An 18,855-nucleotide genomic window follows, 5' to 3' on the forward strand; every position below is an offset into this window, starting at 1 on the left:
GTGTTAAACTATACATTTAGACAAAAGAAAAGTGAAATACTTCCAGTATTGATTTTCCTCCCTACTCAAGTTAGAGTACAAAGCTTGTTGGACTAAAATTACTCCAACAACTATAATGTACACGAAAAACAAGTCACTAAGTACATGTAACAGCAATTCACCGCCATTTGTGGGACTTCTCTTCTCTGAAAACAGGAAGGATTTGAGCAAAGACCTAATGAACAAGTAGTTGTACGGCAGTTTTCACTCTGACAACATGTGCTCAGGAGGATGTTCCCGTTGCATTGGCGTTACTCTGTACCCACTGGTGCTCATATCCATCATCTGTAACATTGTGCTGTTCTTTCCTGGCTGGGACGTCAAGTATGCCAAACATGGAGAAATTACTCAGGAGGTGCGATACATGGGGGGACTCGTTGGAGGAGGTTTAATGGTGAGTAGTCCGTCACTGAAAGGTGTGACTCTGGTCTAAAAGCTGCGATAAACTTGTTTCTGACATGTGCAACGTAACTGCTTTATATATTATATATAGTTTTTTTATTGGTTTTGCAGTGGTCATCTCACCCGTTCCGTGTCCTATTTGTGTGCTTCAAGATCTGTGATTCTCTTAATCTAACAACACTTCAAATCAATTGCACTATTCATTAGTGGCACCACATATTGTATGATGGGTCAGGAGGCACATTTCAACTGAGGCAAAGTCTTAAAGTTTCAATGACAAGTTTGGCAGAGTTTGAAAAGAAAATTCCTCAAAACCAGACTGACTGAAGACGGTGGTCTGAGTGCTGAATTGTTTAAACAAACCTATTAGCTATTTGTACCATGTTTTACCGATGCTGCATGTAATTCCCTGTCAACTAATGTGTACCACCACAGGTGTTGATACCAGCAATTTACCTCAACTTGACTTCACAACAGGGGAGTGGAAATCGCTGTGAGGTGAGACATTTCAAGTCAGACATTTCAGGTGCTCGGTAAAAGATAAAAGAAACAGCAACACCGTGAGTTCGTGTTATTTCATCAAACTGTTGTTTCTAAGCTCAAGAAGAACTGTCACACTCAACTACTGTGGATTTAAGTGTTTGACGGAAGCCAGTCAAGCTGAGAATGAAAAAAATGAGAAAAAAAAATTGCTGCATGATGCTGCATCACCGTTGCACAACATGTCCTCTTAAGATAGGTATGATAACAACCACCGCAGAGTTTATTTCTCCTTTTCAGAAAGAACATTTATTTGTAAGTTCAAGTTCTGCGAAAGTGTTAGAGAAGTATTGGTCTTTAGGCTCAGAGATACAAAACACCACTGACTTAAATTACAATCTGAAAATACGTAAACATTATCATTTTTTACCTTTGATGTAATTTCCCCTCTGCAGATGTTCTTATCTATTCTATTTGCTGCAATGGGGGTGGCCGGTGGCCTGTACAGTTTCATCGTGGCAGTGCTCGGTCTGGATAATGGGCCCCTCTGCAAATATGGTGGGATTTGGACGACACCTTTTAAAAACAGGTAACACACAGAAGTATCTTTCTGATGACATGAACACCATGGAGTTGTGGTTATTAATAAGCCTCTTCTTTTACACAGTAATTCCACCTACCTGGCCGACTATAGCTGGTGGGAAAACTGCACAGAGCCCAAGAACGTGGTGCAGTTCAACATTGGATTGTTCTTTACCCTGCTGGTGACAAGCTGTCTGCAGGTGTTGCTCTGCGCCATCCAGATGATCAACGGCCTCTTTGGCTGCCTGTTTGGAGCCTGCAACAAAGCGGTACCACTTCAGCTCACCATGTTGTTGAGGCCGATATTTAGTTAAAACTTCAGTTCCCCTCCTTTTAGTTTAATTTATTTATTAATCTTTTTTTTTTACCTCACAGGAACCATAAGCTCAGGGTCAGGATGGTGAAGACTTGATCATATCACGTCTGATGAGTCGACTGGCGCCCCCTGCTGGAGGACTGGGAGCAGTGTTCCTGGCTGCATCTGCATAAAACATTCGCTTTGAAATTGTTGCCGTCTCTGATACCGGATTCAATAAAAATGTGCATTTCATGATGCTTCGCGCTGTTGCAATGTGTTATGGTGTGTTGTGAACAGAGCACGGTATTAGGAATAATTCATGCTAATTCCGTGGTCAAGTTTGAATAAATTGGCTTCCAATATAAGCTGCTGATCCACTGCTACAGTTCTGTGTCATGTTTCATCATATCTCATGTTGATGGTATAACAGGAGTAAATGTAACTCAGTAATGTACTAACATTTATATTAAATGTTTCAGTGTTATCCCAGATTCTTAGACCTACAAACTGGATATCTGGCCGTTAGTCCCCTGGTACAATGTATTGAATGTCAGGAGATCCTATCGGCCAAGTATAAGTATATAGAACAGTGGTTCTCAACTGGTCTGGCTGTGGGACCCACCATCACCCCTTAATGACAAGCCGGGACCCACCTGAATACATGTTCTTTTCATTTCAAGTAAAATAACGGCTGGATTAAAAAATAAATTACGTAATGAAATTAAATTTAGAAAAAATATTTTCACTGAATTACGCTGCAGCTTTAAACTCAATCCATTCAGGGTGAAGTGAAAAATCCACAATATTATATTTTTCTCATCTTCCAAAAAGAGAAATTAGTGTTTGAAGAATTCACCTCTCTGAGTCTGTCCAGTCAGAGTCTAATGACTCTGGTCTCTCTGGACATTTCTCTCTTTTGGAGATCGTCCTATGATTTGCCTTTCACAACCCACACCTCAACAGTCCTGCTCTGCTCTCTGTAACCTCGTCTCTCCCCGTGTGTCACTGTGTGTGTACATCTCACTCAAGTCAGGAAACTTGTCAGAATACTCATATTTGATTGGCTGAGCTTCATCACGTGATGTGATTCACAACGCATTGGTCGGTGTTTTTCCTGCACCACTGAACAAGTTCCGTAAATGCTGGAATAATTCCGCTGCATAAAAAAAAATGCCCTTCAAAATAAAATCACAACTTTTTTTTTTGTCAGGCAAAGGCCCGCGACCCACTGAAAACGGGTCCGCGACCCACTTTACTGATATCGGCCATTTACCACGATTGTGGAAATCATATCCCCAATTATTCTTTTTTTTTACCTTTTACTGCCTTAAATCGGGGACGCTTGCAGGATGCTTACTGCTACAGAACGCCCTGGCTGTGAGAAAGTGACTCTCTCATGATGCAGCAGCCAGAGATTTGCCAGCCTCCATTTGTTTCTGTGAAAGTAACAAAAGCGAGTGAAACAAGTGTGGTCAGATATTCATAAAAGTATTAATCATTTACTATGCTAGTTCCTGCAGTGACATTTTAAGATAAAAGTGAATTATCATTTATGACTTTATGACTTGGGTTCACCCCCACACAGGTCAATGCAGAATTCACTATCTACAGTATTTACCTTGTGTATGTATCCATTTGTTTGTGAATGAAAGGAAATAGTCCTTCAGGGAAACCTTTTTCACAAAATGTATTCATGCACTACTTCTGAGTTAGAAGAAAACTCCAATTCATATTTACAGCCTTTATCAGTGACGAGGATCACTGCCATGCCCGAGTGTTGCTCGGAGACAACACTGTTTGGGATGCATGGGCTATTCTGCTCTTTTTTTGTGTCAAAAGTCACATTTTCTGTCAATGTACTTGTGCAATGCAGACTTAACTGCAGTCAACGGCTCAGTGGAGGAACTGAAAGATGTCGCCTGTCCGGTTTGTGCTTAACCATTCAACAATGTGGTAATCTGTCAATGTTTTGCATTGACAGATTACATTGTTCTTGTTCTACCGAGCATGCTGCCACAAGTCTAAAGTCCAACTGCTCTGTGACCCTGGCATCACTAAGTCAATACTGAACACAATAGGCGGAGTCGAAACATGTCTCACAGTAAATCTCTGCTCTCTCACAATTCCCACCAAGACACTCGAGTAGAAACTTAGCATAAATAACTTATAGCAACACACAGGAAACTGATTTTGGAGGCCTGGTGGCTAAACTAAACAGAAGTATGTAACAGTGACTTGACCATCAGTAATTCAGATCACCTGAATGCATTCCCATCTCAACAGAACAAGCGTTGTCTTACAGATACCAGGGAATGCGTCACATTCATATCGGGCGGCCTATCCCAGGCTCTGTTTGCCAACGTTATCCGTTTGTCATTACACCTCCCACGCCCTCACATCACTCTCTGCATTTGCTTTCTGCTCCCTGTGCAAATACATTTCCCTCTTTGGGTCAGTTTCAGGTGGAACCTCTCTGAAAACAGGAAGGATTCCAGCTCAAAGTTACTCAACAAAGTTGTTTTACAGCAGTCAGTTTTCACTCTGACAACATGTGCACTGGAAAATGCTCCCGCTGCATTGCGGTTGCTCTGTACCCGTTAGCGCTCATATCCATCATCTGCAACATTGTGCTGTTCTTTCCTGGCGGGGACGTCAAGTATGCCAAAGACGGACACATTACCGAGGAGGTGAAATACATGGGGGGACTCGTTGGAGGAGGTTTAATGGTGAGTTGTCTTTTGTGGTGCGACGCTCGACAACACGCTGCTTAAGTTTCCTTTTCGAAAAAAGTGTGCAGCCTCAGGAAAGCTAAAAATAGAAAATACTGGATTTAAAGTGGTTTGCAGCTGCCATCTAGTGATTGCAACGCTGTTTGAAGAGGTACACTGACTTCCTGTTTGTTAAAATATTCTACAAGCTTGGAGTTATCAAGGTTAAGTGAAAATGCTGAAAGGTTTTGACTAAATGTAACTGAATATTAGCTACTGTTCAATCATGTTTCCTGCCACAGGTGTTGCTCCCTGCCCTTTACATCCACTTGACTGCAAAACAGGGGTGCTGTGGGAACCGCTGTGGGGTGAGTCACTCCAAACTACTCGTTAAGACACTCAGTGAAAGATGAGGGCTGGTTTGAATGTAAATGATTAACAATAAAGCAACGTGCTATGTTATCTATATATGCAGACATACACTTCTCCAGCTAAAGATAATTTGAACTATATAAATGGTCAGTGAAGCGTTAAAAACTTTATAAATCAGTGGGAGGAGAAATAAATGATGGGAAATATGTCTCACACGGACATGATTCCAATTCATAAACACATTAAAAAGAAGACTTCCAAAATGTATTTGAGTTACATTTCAGCTAAAGTCAAGAGTTTAATGGAGGCCAGATGCACTTCAATGTAAGAACTAAATACGGAAGCTGACATTGCACAACACCGTGGTCCTCTTTAAATAGATAACTTGTCATGAATTCTGAAACCATCACAACAGTACTGTTTCTTGATCCGTAAATAAATATTAGAAAGTTCAGAATGTATGCAGCGAGGTTATTGAAATGTGTTTTTAGCTCTGAATGCTACCGATACACATTACCGTGACTTTTTTTGAAAAACAAAGATTAGAAATGTATTCCCGTTTGACTTTTTCTTCAGGTTGTCAAGCCGTTCTGATAACGTTGCCTGATGTCACGTGTGTAGGTGCATTATGACAATCGCAGTAAACAAAGTGTGACCCTGCTTTATAAATAGGAAAAGTCACGAACCCTACTGCGACCAGGCTGATGAGAAACATGCTGCAGCTAGTTTGGTTTAGAATGTAGGGAAAAAACTGAAGAAATGGGAGGAATGTGGGTTGAAACAACTGTTGAGCCTGTTCCTCCTTAAACTAATAAACACCTATTTCTCAATAGGAGGACAAAAATGTGAAGGGGAGGGACAGCACGGGGAAGAACTCAGTAGGAATGAATGATGTGTTAAAGTGCAACATAAACGTTTCTGACCTTTGCTTATCATTTCACTTCTGCAGATGTTCTTATCAATTGCATTCGCTGCAGTGGGGGTGGTCGGTGCCCTGTACAGTTTAATCGTGGCAGTGCTCGGTTTGCAAAATGGGCCCCTCTGCAAAGTACTTCTGATTTGGCTGACACCTTTTAAAGACAGGTGACACACGCTGGAGTAACTTTCCCGATGACATTTCAGTTTCTAAAGTCCTGATCACTCACACACCTCCTCGTTTGCACAGAGACCAGAGTTACCTGACCGACAGCACGTGGTGGGGTACGTGCACAGAGCCTAAGGACATCGTGCAGTTCAACATCGGACTGTTTGCTACTCTGCTGGCCACAAGCTGTCTGCAGGTGGTTGTCTGTGCCATTCAGATGATCAACGGGCTCTTTGGCTGCCTGTGTGGAACCTGCATGGAGAAAGGGGTAAGAATAGGGTTAAACAGAATAGGTAGAAGTGAAAACACAGTTTCTGGTGTAAGGATGTCGAAAATCAGACACTTATCTCTCCTCATGTTTTTTGGTGTGTTTTACTTACAGCCGCTGTGAGTTCCTGACGGTTGACTGGCGCTCCCTGCTGGGAGGTTGAGAGAAGTGTTCCTGCTTCATTTGCATGAAATATTTACTTTTGACGTTGTGAATTTTTATACTTTTTTGTGTGCATTTCATTCTGCTTAACGCTGCAATAATAAAACACATAGCTCTGAAGGAATGCGATGTATTAAGGTATGTTAGAAATAAATCATGTCATTTATATGGTTCATTTGAAATAAATTGGTTTTAAATATAAGATGCTCATCCAATTCTGTGTTACATTATATTTGGCATTACACATTGATATTATGCTTTTGCTTTAATGTGCTTTTCAGTTAAAATAATTGACTCCAAGTGAAATAAAATGCAGAACTAAGTTGTTCTTCAATGAAACCTTTATGTTGTATTACTGCTATTAATACCAGGATAGATATCCATACAAACATTTCAGTGTCGTCTCAAATTGTTAGCATTTTAAAATACCTACATTTCTCAATTACCATTTCTGAACAGCCAACCACTAAGCAGCGGAAAAACCCTGCACGAGGAATGCAGTGTGCGAACGGCACATTTGATGAGGCAGTTGATATTTTGTCATCGACTTGTACAGAACAATCCAGGGTGCACGACAAAAACATGGCAGAGTGTAGTAATTTAAAAAGGCAAACACTGGGTACCAAAAAGAGTGCCCACTTCATCACAACAGGAGTGGAACATAACAAATACAAAAACAGTGAGTTTTTGCTGGCTATGTTTGTTTCTATTGAGGCTGATAAAACCCGTAAGTCTTCAGTCAACGCCGTTTAGAAAGTAAAGCCGCTCAATGATCCAAGACTGAGGCGCACACTTAGCCGTGAATGATTCCACAATCGCAAACACAAGTCATCACAACACATTGTAGGCAACTTAAATGAATCATCAAACGCCACTTCACATTTCTAAATAAAACCTTTACGCAATGAGCTAAAGTAAGGATTCAAAGGGACAGCGTGTAGGATTTGGGGGCATCTAGCTGTGTGTCTGCAGATTACAATACCTACACACAACGATTCTTAGTTTCTAAGAGAACATGGTTATGAATATTATCATCCATTTCTGCTGATGGACCCCCCTAAATGCTACACACTGGCCCTTTAAGAGTGTGCTCTGTGTGGATTCGACTTTGCTGAGGTAGACATGAAATGATAATAAACTGGAGTGTTCACAATTCCTTCAAAAATGGCTGCTTAATACTGTGCTGCACGTATATTTTTCTCATACATGTGTTGTGTAGGCATAGCATTTTTCGGGAGTTAAAAACAAACTATATCTAAATCTAAAAAATGATTTGAGATAAGGATTTAAAAGATTTAAACGTAGTGTAAGTTAATAAGAAATGGAGTGTGGCAGCTTTTAGTTATGTTAAAGTAAAGCAGGAAACAGCAAAACACCACCAGGTCCCACACACAAGGTTCACCCGGAGTATTGATGAGGTTCTAGATCGACAATACTCTTCCAGTTCAGTACTCCTTCATTCGTGTCGTGCATATTTTAGCTGTCAAACTTCTTCATCATGACCTTGCGGCTGACCTCATAACCCAGGAACAGCGCTCCGTTAGCGGGGAAGGTGCGGACCATGGTGGGGGTTAGACCAGAGTAGAGTGCCCTCACGCCTAAACAAAGGAAACAGCAGAGATTACATTCCCATTGATGGCGCTAAACAGCCGACAGCAACAAAAAACGAAACATTAAACTCCCCGTCTACCTACCTTCAGTGCGAGCAATGGTCATGAAGGTTTTGAAGAAGCCCGCCTGTTTGCCCATCATAGACATGACCTGGATACGAGACTTGACGCAGTCAAAGGGGTAGACCACAAGCCACAGGCACGCCCCCCCGAAACCGCCGCTGAACATGACCGGAGCCACGCCTTCAACACAATGATACTGTACATCAGATGTGCAGCAGGGGAAAGCCAATATATGTGAATGAAGAGGACATTTATTTATATGGGTTATAAATCCTAATTGACATGTTTCAAAGATAAAGTCCAGCAACTGTAACATTGGTAACTAAATGTAGTATAACTATATTTTAAAAAGGGAAATCCCACTACATGAAGTCATGAATCTGTGAGCATATTCAGGAATATTTGTGTCCAAATGTTCTTACTTATTTTCATCACGTTAGTGAATCAGAATCATTCTAATCAGCTTCATTCATAACATTGACATCACAATTCTAAAGCCACATTTGAATGCTGCGCATGTCTATCAAGATCAAGATCAGACGACACTAATATGTGTAGTCTGTAATATTAGCTTCATTCGAAAGATGAAGATGAGATGCATTTAGTTTGTGTTTACATTAAGACAGCTGGCCAGACGTCATCATTTGTGCGTACGCATGGTCTGAAGATGAGATAAGAAATGTGGATGAATCCTGGATTTAAAAAACATTCTCACGCAAGATTTAAGCACAGAGGCCCATTGAGATAACATTTTCAAATTTACTTTTTTAGCACTGCTTTTCCTCAGACAACCTCATTTAGATCTATTAGAGCAGCGGTTCCCAAACTTTTTAGGCCGCGCACCCCCTTCTACATCCCGACCGGGTTCGCGCACCCCCCCCCTCCTTAATAAAAAAAAAAAAAAAAAGAGGCAACAGAGCCTTTTAAGCCTTCATAGCCGCATAAGAATCGGACCAATGAGTGAACAGTTTGCTCGCGCGTGGCATTTGTTTACAAAATTTAGTCAATGGTTTATGCCCCATAGAAGTGCATATACATCACATGAAAGCTATACAGTAAGGGACTGTTAAATGTTGCAGTGTGAACACAAACCGAACAAAGGAGCAACTGCAACAAAGCAAACAAACTGAAGGTGTGAAAACGCCCTGAAACACTGCAACAAAGTTTCAATAACTTTCAGTGACACAAGGCGTCACTTTTAAAGAGCAACACGGATGTGAGGACACACGCACAGGCTCAGAGGCAGATTATCACATTTAATTTACAATTAATGACCGACTAATGTAGCCAGGATGTCTTCGGACAAAGCATCGATGCGGTGCGACACAGTGTTGTTGGACACCGGGATCATGTCCAACTATTTTGCTTCTTTCTCCCCAATCATACATTCCACCATCTCTCTGGCAGCTGGCAAGCTCACGTCTTCGGCGATTGTGTGCGGTAGCCCCTTTCTCGCTATTCTGTATCCAGATATGAAGCCCGTAGTGCGTCATTTATAGACCAACACATGAATGAGACTCCAGTTGTTTTTGGCTGTTTTGTAACTCCTCCAATTTCGATATAAACAATGTAAGGGGCTTTTGACTTGCACTGGCATGCTTGGTGTTCAGGTGGTGACGTAAATAAGAGCTTCAGACTGTTAGCCAGAACCTCACTGCACACCACGCACTGTGGCTTTGGGGAATCTGCGTTGCCAATACAAGTGAAGCCCAGACACAGATACTTTTCATCATATTTCCTCTTTTTATTCCCAGTCTGCGCCGTCTCATCTTCCTCTGACTCTGGCTGGATTTCTTCTCCCGGTCTCTCCCCAATAACGCACCTCTCCGTTCCCCTCGCCTCCGATTCCTCTCTCTCTCTCTGTCCCTCTCCTCTTTTACGACTGATAGCTTCAGATGTCCCACCTGACAGTTTTTAAATTAAAATTACATTTTTTTTAAATATTTAATATTATTACACCATCAGACCGCCATTACACTTTTCCTCTCGCGCACCCCCTAGAGGCAGCTCGCGCACCCCCAGGGGTGCGCGCACCCCACTTTGGGAATCCCTGTATTAGAGAGTAACTTCTCCCAGAATGCCTTTCAACAACACCCAGAGAACATGCGTCAGCTTGAACGGATTGATCTCTTCCTGCATGAATGTGGAATATTGGCGTAGCCTTTGTTTGAGTTGAGGGGGGGAAATAGTGTGTGCTTTGTGATAAACCTGTCACAACATTGTCCCAGTACCTATGTTGTCTTTTTCACATTTCATGTAGTCTGCAAAAGTGGTGCGGCAGAGCTCATAGGCACCGAAGAAGCAGAAGTAACCGGGAACCTCTCTGGCTATGGTGGTGGTCAGGCCCTGGAAGAAGCCCTGTGGTCCGTCGTTCCTCATGATGGACTTCACCACCGACCACACTGTGCTTCAGACAGAGAAGCACACACACACACACACACACACACACACACACACCGTTATTGACAGATTAATATGTCAGGGGATCTTCAGGGGGAGATAGCAGGTCAATGGTTTATGCCCCATAGAAGTGCATATACATCACATGAAAGCTATACAGTAAGGGACAAAAAAACATGACTTTTAGTTCTTTGAATATAATGTTAGAGTAAATGCATTATTATCCCAAAATGTAACAATTTAAAAAGAACACCGACTTCTGGCTCTTAGCAATCTTGCCCGTTGACTCCATTTCGTACATGGCTTGCAGCCGGCACTTGACGAGCTCAGTGGGACAAAGTACCAGCGAGGAGAATATGGACGCTACTGAGCCAGCACAGGCTTTCTGCACGTCGCTGACACAGAGGGAAGGACAAACAGAAGACCGTTAAGAGACCGTACGTGTGTCCTCAGGGAAACGAGGACAGCCTGGTTTACTCTCCCCCCCCTACCTCAGCACAGCCTCGTTGTGCAGTCCAGCCGTGAAGCGAATGACCTGCTGGCAGAAGCCGTAGCTCATAAAGAGCACGGAGTTCTCGGCGATGTTGGCCATCAGCGCCGGCGAGGTGCCCTGGTAGAGACCACGCAGGCCCACTTGTTTGTAGGTGGACGAGACGCAGTGGATGAAGCCCCGGTACAGATTAGGAAAGGTCTGCATCTTGACCTTTACCGTGTCGAGAGGCTGCCCACTGAAGACACATGCAGCGCCCCCTTGGAGAAAAACAGTGAGATAACAGTCAACAACAGAAGTGATCCAACATAGGCCGTTACACAAACTACAGGAAAATATTTCTTTTTTTTTTTTAAAGTGTTTTAAACTTTGAAATTGTCACACAAATGAAATTTAACCTCAGCATTCAACCCATTTTAAGCCTCGACAGCGTGGCTGCACTCCACTTAGCGGCTTAAAGAGTCAAAGGAAACACAGAGAGAAACGAGCCGGAAAAATACACCAGTCATCAAAATCTCCTGCGACGTCAGACATGGCCGGTGAGGCGTTTCGGTAATGTGAATAAAAAGCGGGACTACATATTGCTTGTTTGCTGATTTTGTGGAGACGAAGCCCGGTAGTTACCTATGGCTCCTGCAGACAGGTCGATGGCGGCCTGGACCGCCGGGTGAGGGGCCATGGTGTCTCAGTAGAGGTTCTTCTTTCTCTCAGCTACCTGGTAAAAAATAATAAAATAAAAATAATGACACTTCACCTCCTAACTCCACTCACAACATACTGCTACATCTTATTAGAGCACTTTGAAGTAATATTGTGTCCGTGTATGGAAACGGAAGAACTGGCATGTACAATACAATGCAAGAGAAGACATGATTTCACTACAACTGACAAGTTTGCATGAACTAGACAACTAAAGTCATCTCAGCCTTTTACAGTGGTACAAAAAGGACACATTACAATGCTCCCCAGTATAAAAACTGAGTGCGTTTCATGTTTGCAAAGTACTTGTAACTATTTCAGTCTTTCTTCTCCAAAACAAAAATGTCAGACTCAGCATTTCTACTTCTTTTAGGGACACAGCTGCAGAAATGCACACTGCCGAGATCACATAATGCAGATACTGTAGAAATATGCTCACGTTATTTACAGGTATTAAACGTATAAGTGTGTTGCGTGTGTCATAGAGTAAAGGTTTGAATATCTGGGTGAGGTACTCACGCGCTTCCCGTACAAAGAAGACGCTCTGACACACAGGTGGTTGAGCTTAAGCTCGTAACTAGTTAGATGTGTTGTGAAGCGGGCTAGTCCGTGAGATATTGTGTAGCAACCTGTAGGAACAGCACCGTCGCTATCCCTGAGAACGACTGGACTCCCACACACAGTGGCCCCAACCCTGGCGTGTGTGTGTGAAGATAACGCGTCCCTGTGCAGGACAAGGTCAACTCCTCATGAGAATGAATAAAGAAACGGGGAAATGATAGAACGGGGCTCACAAAACACTGAGAGGAGAGATGCGTGGACCGAGCCCGGACTTTCTGTCTGTTGCTAGGGATACTTAATCAATTATTGTGTTTTGTGAAACCATAGATCTATGTTTTTATGCTTGACTTATTAAATTGTTAATACTTATAGATCGTCTACCGTCTTCTGTTCATCGAATGTAATTCCAATCAAACGATCTGCGCGGGTCCTTCTGAAGGTGTAACGAGTCTTTTGGAGTCAGATTATACGGTGGGCTTTTTGCCCACTTAAAAGAAACATCTTTTAAATGCCTGTTTTGAGACAGACGTTTAACATGTGTCGATATAACCTCCATGAACAACAAAGTTAACATTGGCCGAAACTCGGGTGAAAGTCACCGTTTTCTATACGGCGAATATCAACTTTTTAAGTGCAAAAGCAAACGAGACAAAAGGAGTGTTAATAATGTAACTAACCTAGAGGAGAGCGACGCGGTCAACTCGGGGCATCAACGTGTCGCTGCTGAGGATAACGTTAGAGTCCGTACGTAACGTTACCATGTATAACGTCAACGTTAGAGTCCGTACGTAACGTTACCATGTATAACGTTAACGTTAGAGTCCGTATGTAACGTTACCATGTATAACGTTAACGTTAGAGTCCGTACGTAACGTTAAAGCACAGTAACTGTAACCGACCGAGCTGCTGACCGAAGCTAACATCGTCCACGGGTGACCGCATACTAACGCAAGAAACCGGAACAAACCATCCACGGCAGTTTATCTCGGTGTTATCTTATTTGCCACATGTCGCTGCACCGCTGTGGTCACTCAGAGGGGACATGAGTGGATCGACCATCAGTGATCGAAGTGATGAGGGTTCATAGCCGACGTAAGGAGGTCTCACTCCACCAAAACCTCCTTCGCTCTACTCTCTAGTCCCTCATTCTGTCCTCTATGTTGTGCACTAAAGAGCACTAATAATAATGCTAAATAATCTTGAATTGAAAATATTGCGCGAAACACTTCACATATAATGACATTTGCATTTTGTTAGGAATAATTCGGAAACCGCTGCAGTTGATTTATTTCCCCCCACAGCCACTGAGTGAAGATCTCTATTCAGGATCTATGACATGAACGTTAACGCTTCCGGTTCACGTTCTCTTCTGTAAACTCTCCTCAGAAGGTGATACACCCCCTGCTGGTTGTTTTTATGTTTTTATTTGATGAAATCCATTCATTCCAGAGACTTTTTTTAACCTCCAACCAAGGACATTACGTTGTAAGTCACGTGTGTTGGTTAGTTGCTTTAGAAATGAAACGCTTGTAGCAGGCATGCTGAAACGCTTTTCTACGTTCCTGCTACAACAGTCCAATCTTTGCTCTGTGAAGTACTTGGTTGAGCCTATAGTCAGCATGATTGTCTACCATGAGTGTGCTGCAGGTTCACATGCAGTTAAAACAGTTTTAAATACTTTCTCTCATTGAGTAACACATTTAGATTATTGGGTTTCTGTTTTTTCTTTGTTCTGTGATAGTCAGACAAACACAACCCTAATTTTGATTCATTCAGACTTCAAACAGGAACAACAAGAATGCAGATTTGTAAAGTTACTTCACTCTTAACAACATCTAATGATTTAGCCATTCTAAATATACACAGCATCCATATTGGCTAGTTTTAAATTATTCAAATGAATGATTATAATCATAGATCAGGGCAAACAACAGGGGAGAGAATTGCCTTCATAAATAATCTTAACTTCAACAATTAATTTCAATGACCTAATGGGAAAAAGCAAGTTAACCCCCTCTTGTAATCTTCTCCTCACCCGTAGGGTTGCGATTTTATGGGAAAATATGCGCGTCAAATGACAAAGTACAACAAACCACAAAGTCACATTGTTGTTATTCACCTCTGAACTTAAATGCTGCCAAAATACCATCTGTTTAAAGCAAGTAGCCTGGGATTAAAACATGTGCCCCTCTGCCCACAGGCTTATCCTAAAAAGCTCAGACCAGCGCTGGCTTACCACAGTCTAGACTCACTTCAATACACGTTGCAACTCCTCATCAATGTGCACCTTTAAGATCAACAGGCATGCAGTCAATAAAAGACACAATTTTCATATCACTTTGCCTTTTATATAAAAAAACAACAACATTGATGTTGTCTACATCACAGACAAGAATCATCAATATTCTGTTTTAAACAATTTTGCCATGAACAGAATGAACCCCATGCCCATCCCTCCCCTGGAGCAAACTCCTCTATACACAGTATACTTTACATACCTATAGCTCCTGTTCAGTCGTTTTTTCCATTTTATCAAAGTAGTATCAACAGCTTTAAAATACATACAATGCTCTTTCCATTGTAATTATAATCGCTATCCTGATTGTACATACAGTATCATTTCCCACAGTTAGAGTCTGATTTTCAACATGTCACACATTGTTGTGAAGAGACAACACAAGTCTCTGCATTTCATTTAACACTTGGCAGATTTGTGATGTTTTGTACATGAGAAGCGTTTCCATACGACCGCCGAGTGTCATGAGAATGGATACACTTTCGATTCCCTTTAGTTTTGAATACACAATACATGAAATGATATGAACCCAAATCCACAGCTTTTATTCATGCGTTCCTCCTATCTGACGTCAGTCATGTCCTGAACCCTTCTCAGACTCTCCAAGGGGCTTTACTGCCAACTGTTACGTCTGCCCGAAATTGAGATTATGAGGTACAGTCAGAGAATCTCAGTAATCCCCAATAAGAAGTGTTACACTGAAGGAATAACAAAGAGATTATAAAAGGTCACTTCAACAAAAGAGTTATAAAAGTGGAACTAGTCCACGTAGTTGTATGGACCTGTTATACAAGAGTTTGACAATAAAGTTCCCAGTGTTGAACACAAACTGTTGGCAGTAGTGGGCTGTGCTCAATCAACACAGATTTGACTTCATAGGATTAGAAACAGTGACTGATAAGTGCCTGACGAATTTGTAAAAAAACAAACAAATTAAACTTCGTATTTGAGTCACAGGTCTCAAGTGAGAAAGCTCAGAGATCACCAGACATATACAACTTTGGCACCAGAGACGCATCCTTTGCAGATGAAATGCTGTACAGGTGTTGAATTGAAGACTAAAGAAATGTGTGGAAGACTTGTTTTCTTTCCAGGAGCTGGTTTGAATTTCTATCTACGCGTTAAGATAACTCAAACACAACTGATTAATGACCAGGAACCAGTAATCACGGCCAGGCACTCGAGTGTCCTCTCAGATGCGAGTTGAGGGCCGGCTCAGAGTAAATATCTCAACCTTTTTACCCTCCAGGATTAAAAACACTCAAATTTGTATTTTATGTGTAGCAGCTTGCAGAGTGCAGCTCAGCGTTTAATATCTGCCACAGGGTCAACATTATTTGGTTCGTGAAATAAAAACTCGCAATCTAAATGTGGGAAAAGCTACCAGTCTCAAAAATACATCAAGAAAGCCTTCTCCGTTTGTACCCTGTATACACACACAGCCAGAGCCCTGCGTGAAAGAGTTGGCCAATGCAATGTGTTTAGCACTGCAGCACCATGTCCATTCGACTATTTAGTTGCATACCAACACGTCCTGATTCAATATACAGTATCGCCAATGTCACACCATGGCCAAACTCTCCACCAGCGGCTTTGGATACAGTCACCAGCCATAAACCATAAGTCACACGACTTTAAGAAAACACTTCACTTATCTTTTGGCCCACAGGCTGTCCAAGTGAAAAAGGGATTTTTTTTCTTTTTAAATTCAAATCAGCTCTATGGCTGATTCTCTTTGTCTTCTCTTTGAAAATGATCTTTAGAGTAGACTTTTGAATTGTTGTCAGACTTTTTTTTGGCAATTTGTTTGACAGCAGCAGACTGTTATCAATGGAATAAATGAGGAAGTAGTAAACGTGAGCAGGAATGGCACGGCCTCATAGCTTCAACCAAGCCCAGTGTTTGAGCGTAGAGACAAAAAGGAGAGAGAAGTAGCACGATTCACACCTTCTGCGAACGGAATCCACGTCCAGATAATCCACATCCAAATAAGAGCAGTGCACGAGCGTGTTAGTCGTGTTTTAGCCGCGCTCAGCAGTCAGACACCAGGACTGGCTGCTCTGAGGAGTTCAAAAACATACTGCATGTGAATTGGAGAACAAATGTCATTTTCTCTGTTATATCGAGTAAGAAGTGGACAACTTATTATATATACAAGACACTGGCAACTGCATTCATTTCTTCTTGGGAGTAAAAACAGGGGAAGTCATTAAAAATATGATTTGACATCAAAATCTATACAATGCAGAATCCTCATGTACAAGATGCATTTGTTACATTTTCTCTCGCAACCTATCGGCTGCACAGTGTCCACTGTTCAGATGGAATGTCCCAACTGCAACAGGCCGTCAGCTTCTGCACTGAGCAAGTGGCTGCTTGGTAGTGGACAGTTCAAGATGAAAATGTAAAGCAGGGCCTGAAGTGGATGCGTCCCAGGGTGTGAAAAAGAGATGGTTTCTTTTTGGCCAAACCGTAGCGCGACCAAGCCAAACTAAAGAGCGATGGAGTGCTTACATTGTGGCTGAATTGTTAGGCACTGCAAAAAAAAAAAAAAACTTCTTTTTTTTCTCTCTTCGTGTTTCTGATAAACACAGTAAGGCAATTTGATTATGGCTGACTGATATCAATATAAGTGTCCGGTCTGTCTTCTGTTAAGTTCAACATATTCACAATTTAGACTCAGGAGAGAAACAACACTTTTTTTTCCCATTTTCAGATTACCTGTGTAAAAACAGCTACAATCAAAAATGAGGCACTTTATAAAAGAGTATATAGTTATCTAGGCTATATAGTATTAATCATTATATGTGTACTGTATATTTTATATACCATTGTAATGTGTCACTTTATATTAGAATTGTGTTAACTGTTGTGAAAATTAGGAAAACAGACTACAGCATATACTGTAGTTTCTGTCATTCTACTTGTGTACACTGCAGTATAGTACAATATACAGTTTTAATAAAGCTCAGTTGCCAAAAAAGTATTTACACTTTGACCTTTTCTTCACTTTTGTTGTGCTACAAAATGGTTAAAATGCCATCATTTGAGATCTTATTTGGTCTGTGTCAACTCAAAGTGCTACATTATCTTATACTGTCATTTATACAGTCGTTTGAAAATTGTTTATTATCTCGTCAAATGTATCCTATAATGAATATATGTACGACTTCAAATATGGGCATTTTGAGCATATTTCCCTTTTTGGTGTCATAAATAAAGAGTGGAGTAATAAAGAGCATTCACCATTTTGTTATGGTTGCCAAAAATACATATATTATCGTCAAATGTAGAGATATGTGGTGAGTGAGATTGTAATTTTTCATAAAATTTGAAACAAGACTCGGCCCCCTCCCTACCCCAATCATTTTCATACAGCCCCGAAGCTGTTTAAAAAGGTTTTCTTTTCAAAATTCAGCTTCCTTCCCAAACAAGTCTGTTATCAGGTCCCCTCAGCACATCTCAGTGAGGACATTCACAGACATACAATCGAATTATTGTCCTTACTGCGCGTTTGAAGCCAATTTGATTAAGTTGTTTACATGCATAGCAGAAGAACATGATGTTTATTCGGCCATTTTTATGCAATGTTGCACAGTGTGATTATTGAATAAATACATTGTTTATCTGTGCACCTGCTTTGATCCAATGACATTATTGTTTTTCTGTTAAATGCAGTTGCAGAAGGTTTGAAGTGTATGTAAATATGGTCGCTTGTATTTTGAGATAAAAACAATAATTGTATAATTAACACGGTGGAGAGATTCTATAAAAAGGGCAGAACGCCCACTGAGCCGACAGATGATCGGTTAACTTTCCTTTCAATCCTTAAACTCACCGCCGTATCAATGAATTCGCCAAATATCCCAAACACAATTGAAATACATTGACTGATAATACCTGCAGCATTTGAGGATGAGCCACAGGACGTGATTAGCTTGTGCATAATCAAAGCTGGGGCTGTATAAACACCTATCCTGTGTGAGTGCACATCGAAAGCTTTAGGGATAAAACTTCTGTGTGTTCTGGAACACACTGAATTACATTATGACAATTCTGAAAGGGCAAAAAGAAAGCCATTGTTCTCATCCCTCAACCTCAAGCTCAGCTCAGAGTACAGCAGTGGGTTGTCGACTGCGGTGCGAGAATGAAATTGTAATCCTATGATATCCTGTTTAAAAATACACGTTTACACTTGTGTGTGTTTCATAAAGATTGCATAAGATGTGTGGGATTTTCTCCCAACCAATTTCTTCTCGTGTGAAAAACTGAAATGAATGGAAGTCATAATCATCGTATCGAAATTTCATTTGTATATCATAATTTCATTGTCAATTCCTT

The 18,855-nt window shown here is 41.3% G+C and overlaps 2 protein-coding genes across 5 annotated transcripts; one reads left to right on the forward strand and one right to left on the reverse strand.

Annotated features, from left to right (window-relative positions):
- Nucleotides 1-256: 256 nt before the first annotated feature.
- On the forward strand, nt 257-6,728 carry LOC306788027 (uncharacterized protein; the record flags this gene model as incomplete). The annotated part of the gene is made up of 9 exons (XM_079283356.1): nt 257-433; nt 877-939; nt 1,377-1,510; nt 1,589-1,772; nt 4,279-4,527; nt 4,812-4,877; nt 5,831-5,964; nt 6,047-6,233; nt 6,348-6,728. The coding sequence occupies 9 exons, from the start codon at nt 257-259 to the stop codon at nt 6,354-6,356; spliced, it is 1,203 nt and encodes a 400-aa protein (XP_079139482.1). The 3' UTR covers nt 6,357-6,728.
- Nucleotides 6,729-6,733: 5 nt separating this feature from the next.
- slc25a15b (solute carrier family 25 member 15b) lies at nt 6,734-13,273 on the reverse strand. Of its 4 annotated transcripts, none has more exons than XM_079283423.1 (7): nt 12,896-13,273; nt 11,583-11,673; nt 10,960-11,218; nt 10,726-10,863; nt 10,300-10,475; nt 8,090-8,248; nt 6,734-7,993 (listed from the first exon to the last, which is right to left on the reverse strand). In XM_079283423.1, the coding sequence occupies exons 2-7, from the start codon at nt 11,635-11,637 to the stop codon at nt 7,872-7,874; spliced, it is 909 nt and encodes a 302-aa protein (XP_079139549.1). In that variant the 5' UTR covers nt 11,638-11,673; nt 12,896-13,273; the 3' UTR covers nt 6,734-7,871. The 4 variants fall into 4 exon arrangements, with proteins under 4 accessions (XP_079139549.1, XP_079139550.1, XP_079139548.1 ...); XM_079283424.1 differs by having other exon boundaries at nt 12,585-13,273; XM_079283422.1 differs by having other exon boundaries at nt 12,287-13,273.
- Between the last annotated feature and the right edge of the window lie 5,582 nt (nt 13,274-18,855).

This window comes from Melanostigma gelatinosum (genome assembly GCF_949748355.1).
Source record: "Melanostigma gelatinosum genome assembly, chromosome: 14".
Taxonomy (NCBI): Eukaryota; Metazoa; Chordata; class Actinopteri; order Perciformes; family Zoarcidae; genus Melanostigma; species Melanostigma gelatinosum.

Bases quoted from the DNA above. Each gene is read 5' to 3' on its own strand.
- slc25a15b (XM_079283423.1), bottom strand. From the start codon at position 11,637: ATGGCCCCTCACCCGGCGGTCCAGGCCGCCATCGACCTGTCTGCAGGA. The intron at 11,219-11,582 runs GTAACTACCGGG...TTTTTCTCCAAG, and splicing joins CCTGTCTGCAGGAGCCATAG to GGGGCGCTGCATGTGTCTTC. The intron at 10,864-10,959 runs GTAGGGGGGGGA...CCTCTGTGTCAG, and splicing joins CACAACGAGGCTGTGCTGAG to CGACGTGCAGAAAGCCTGTG.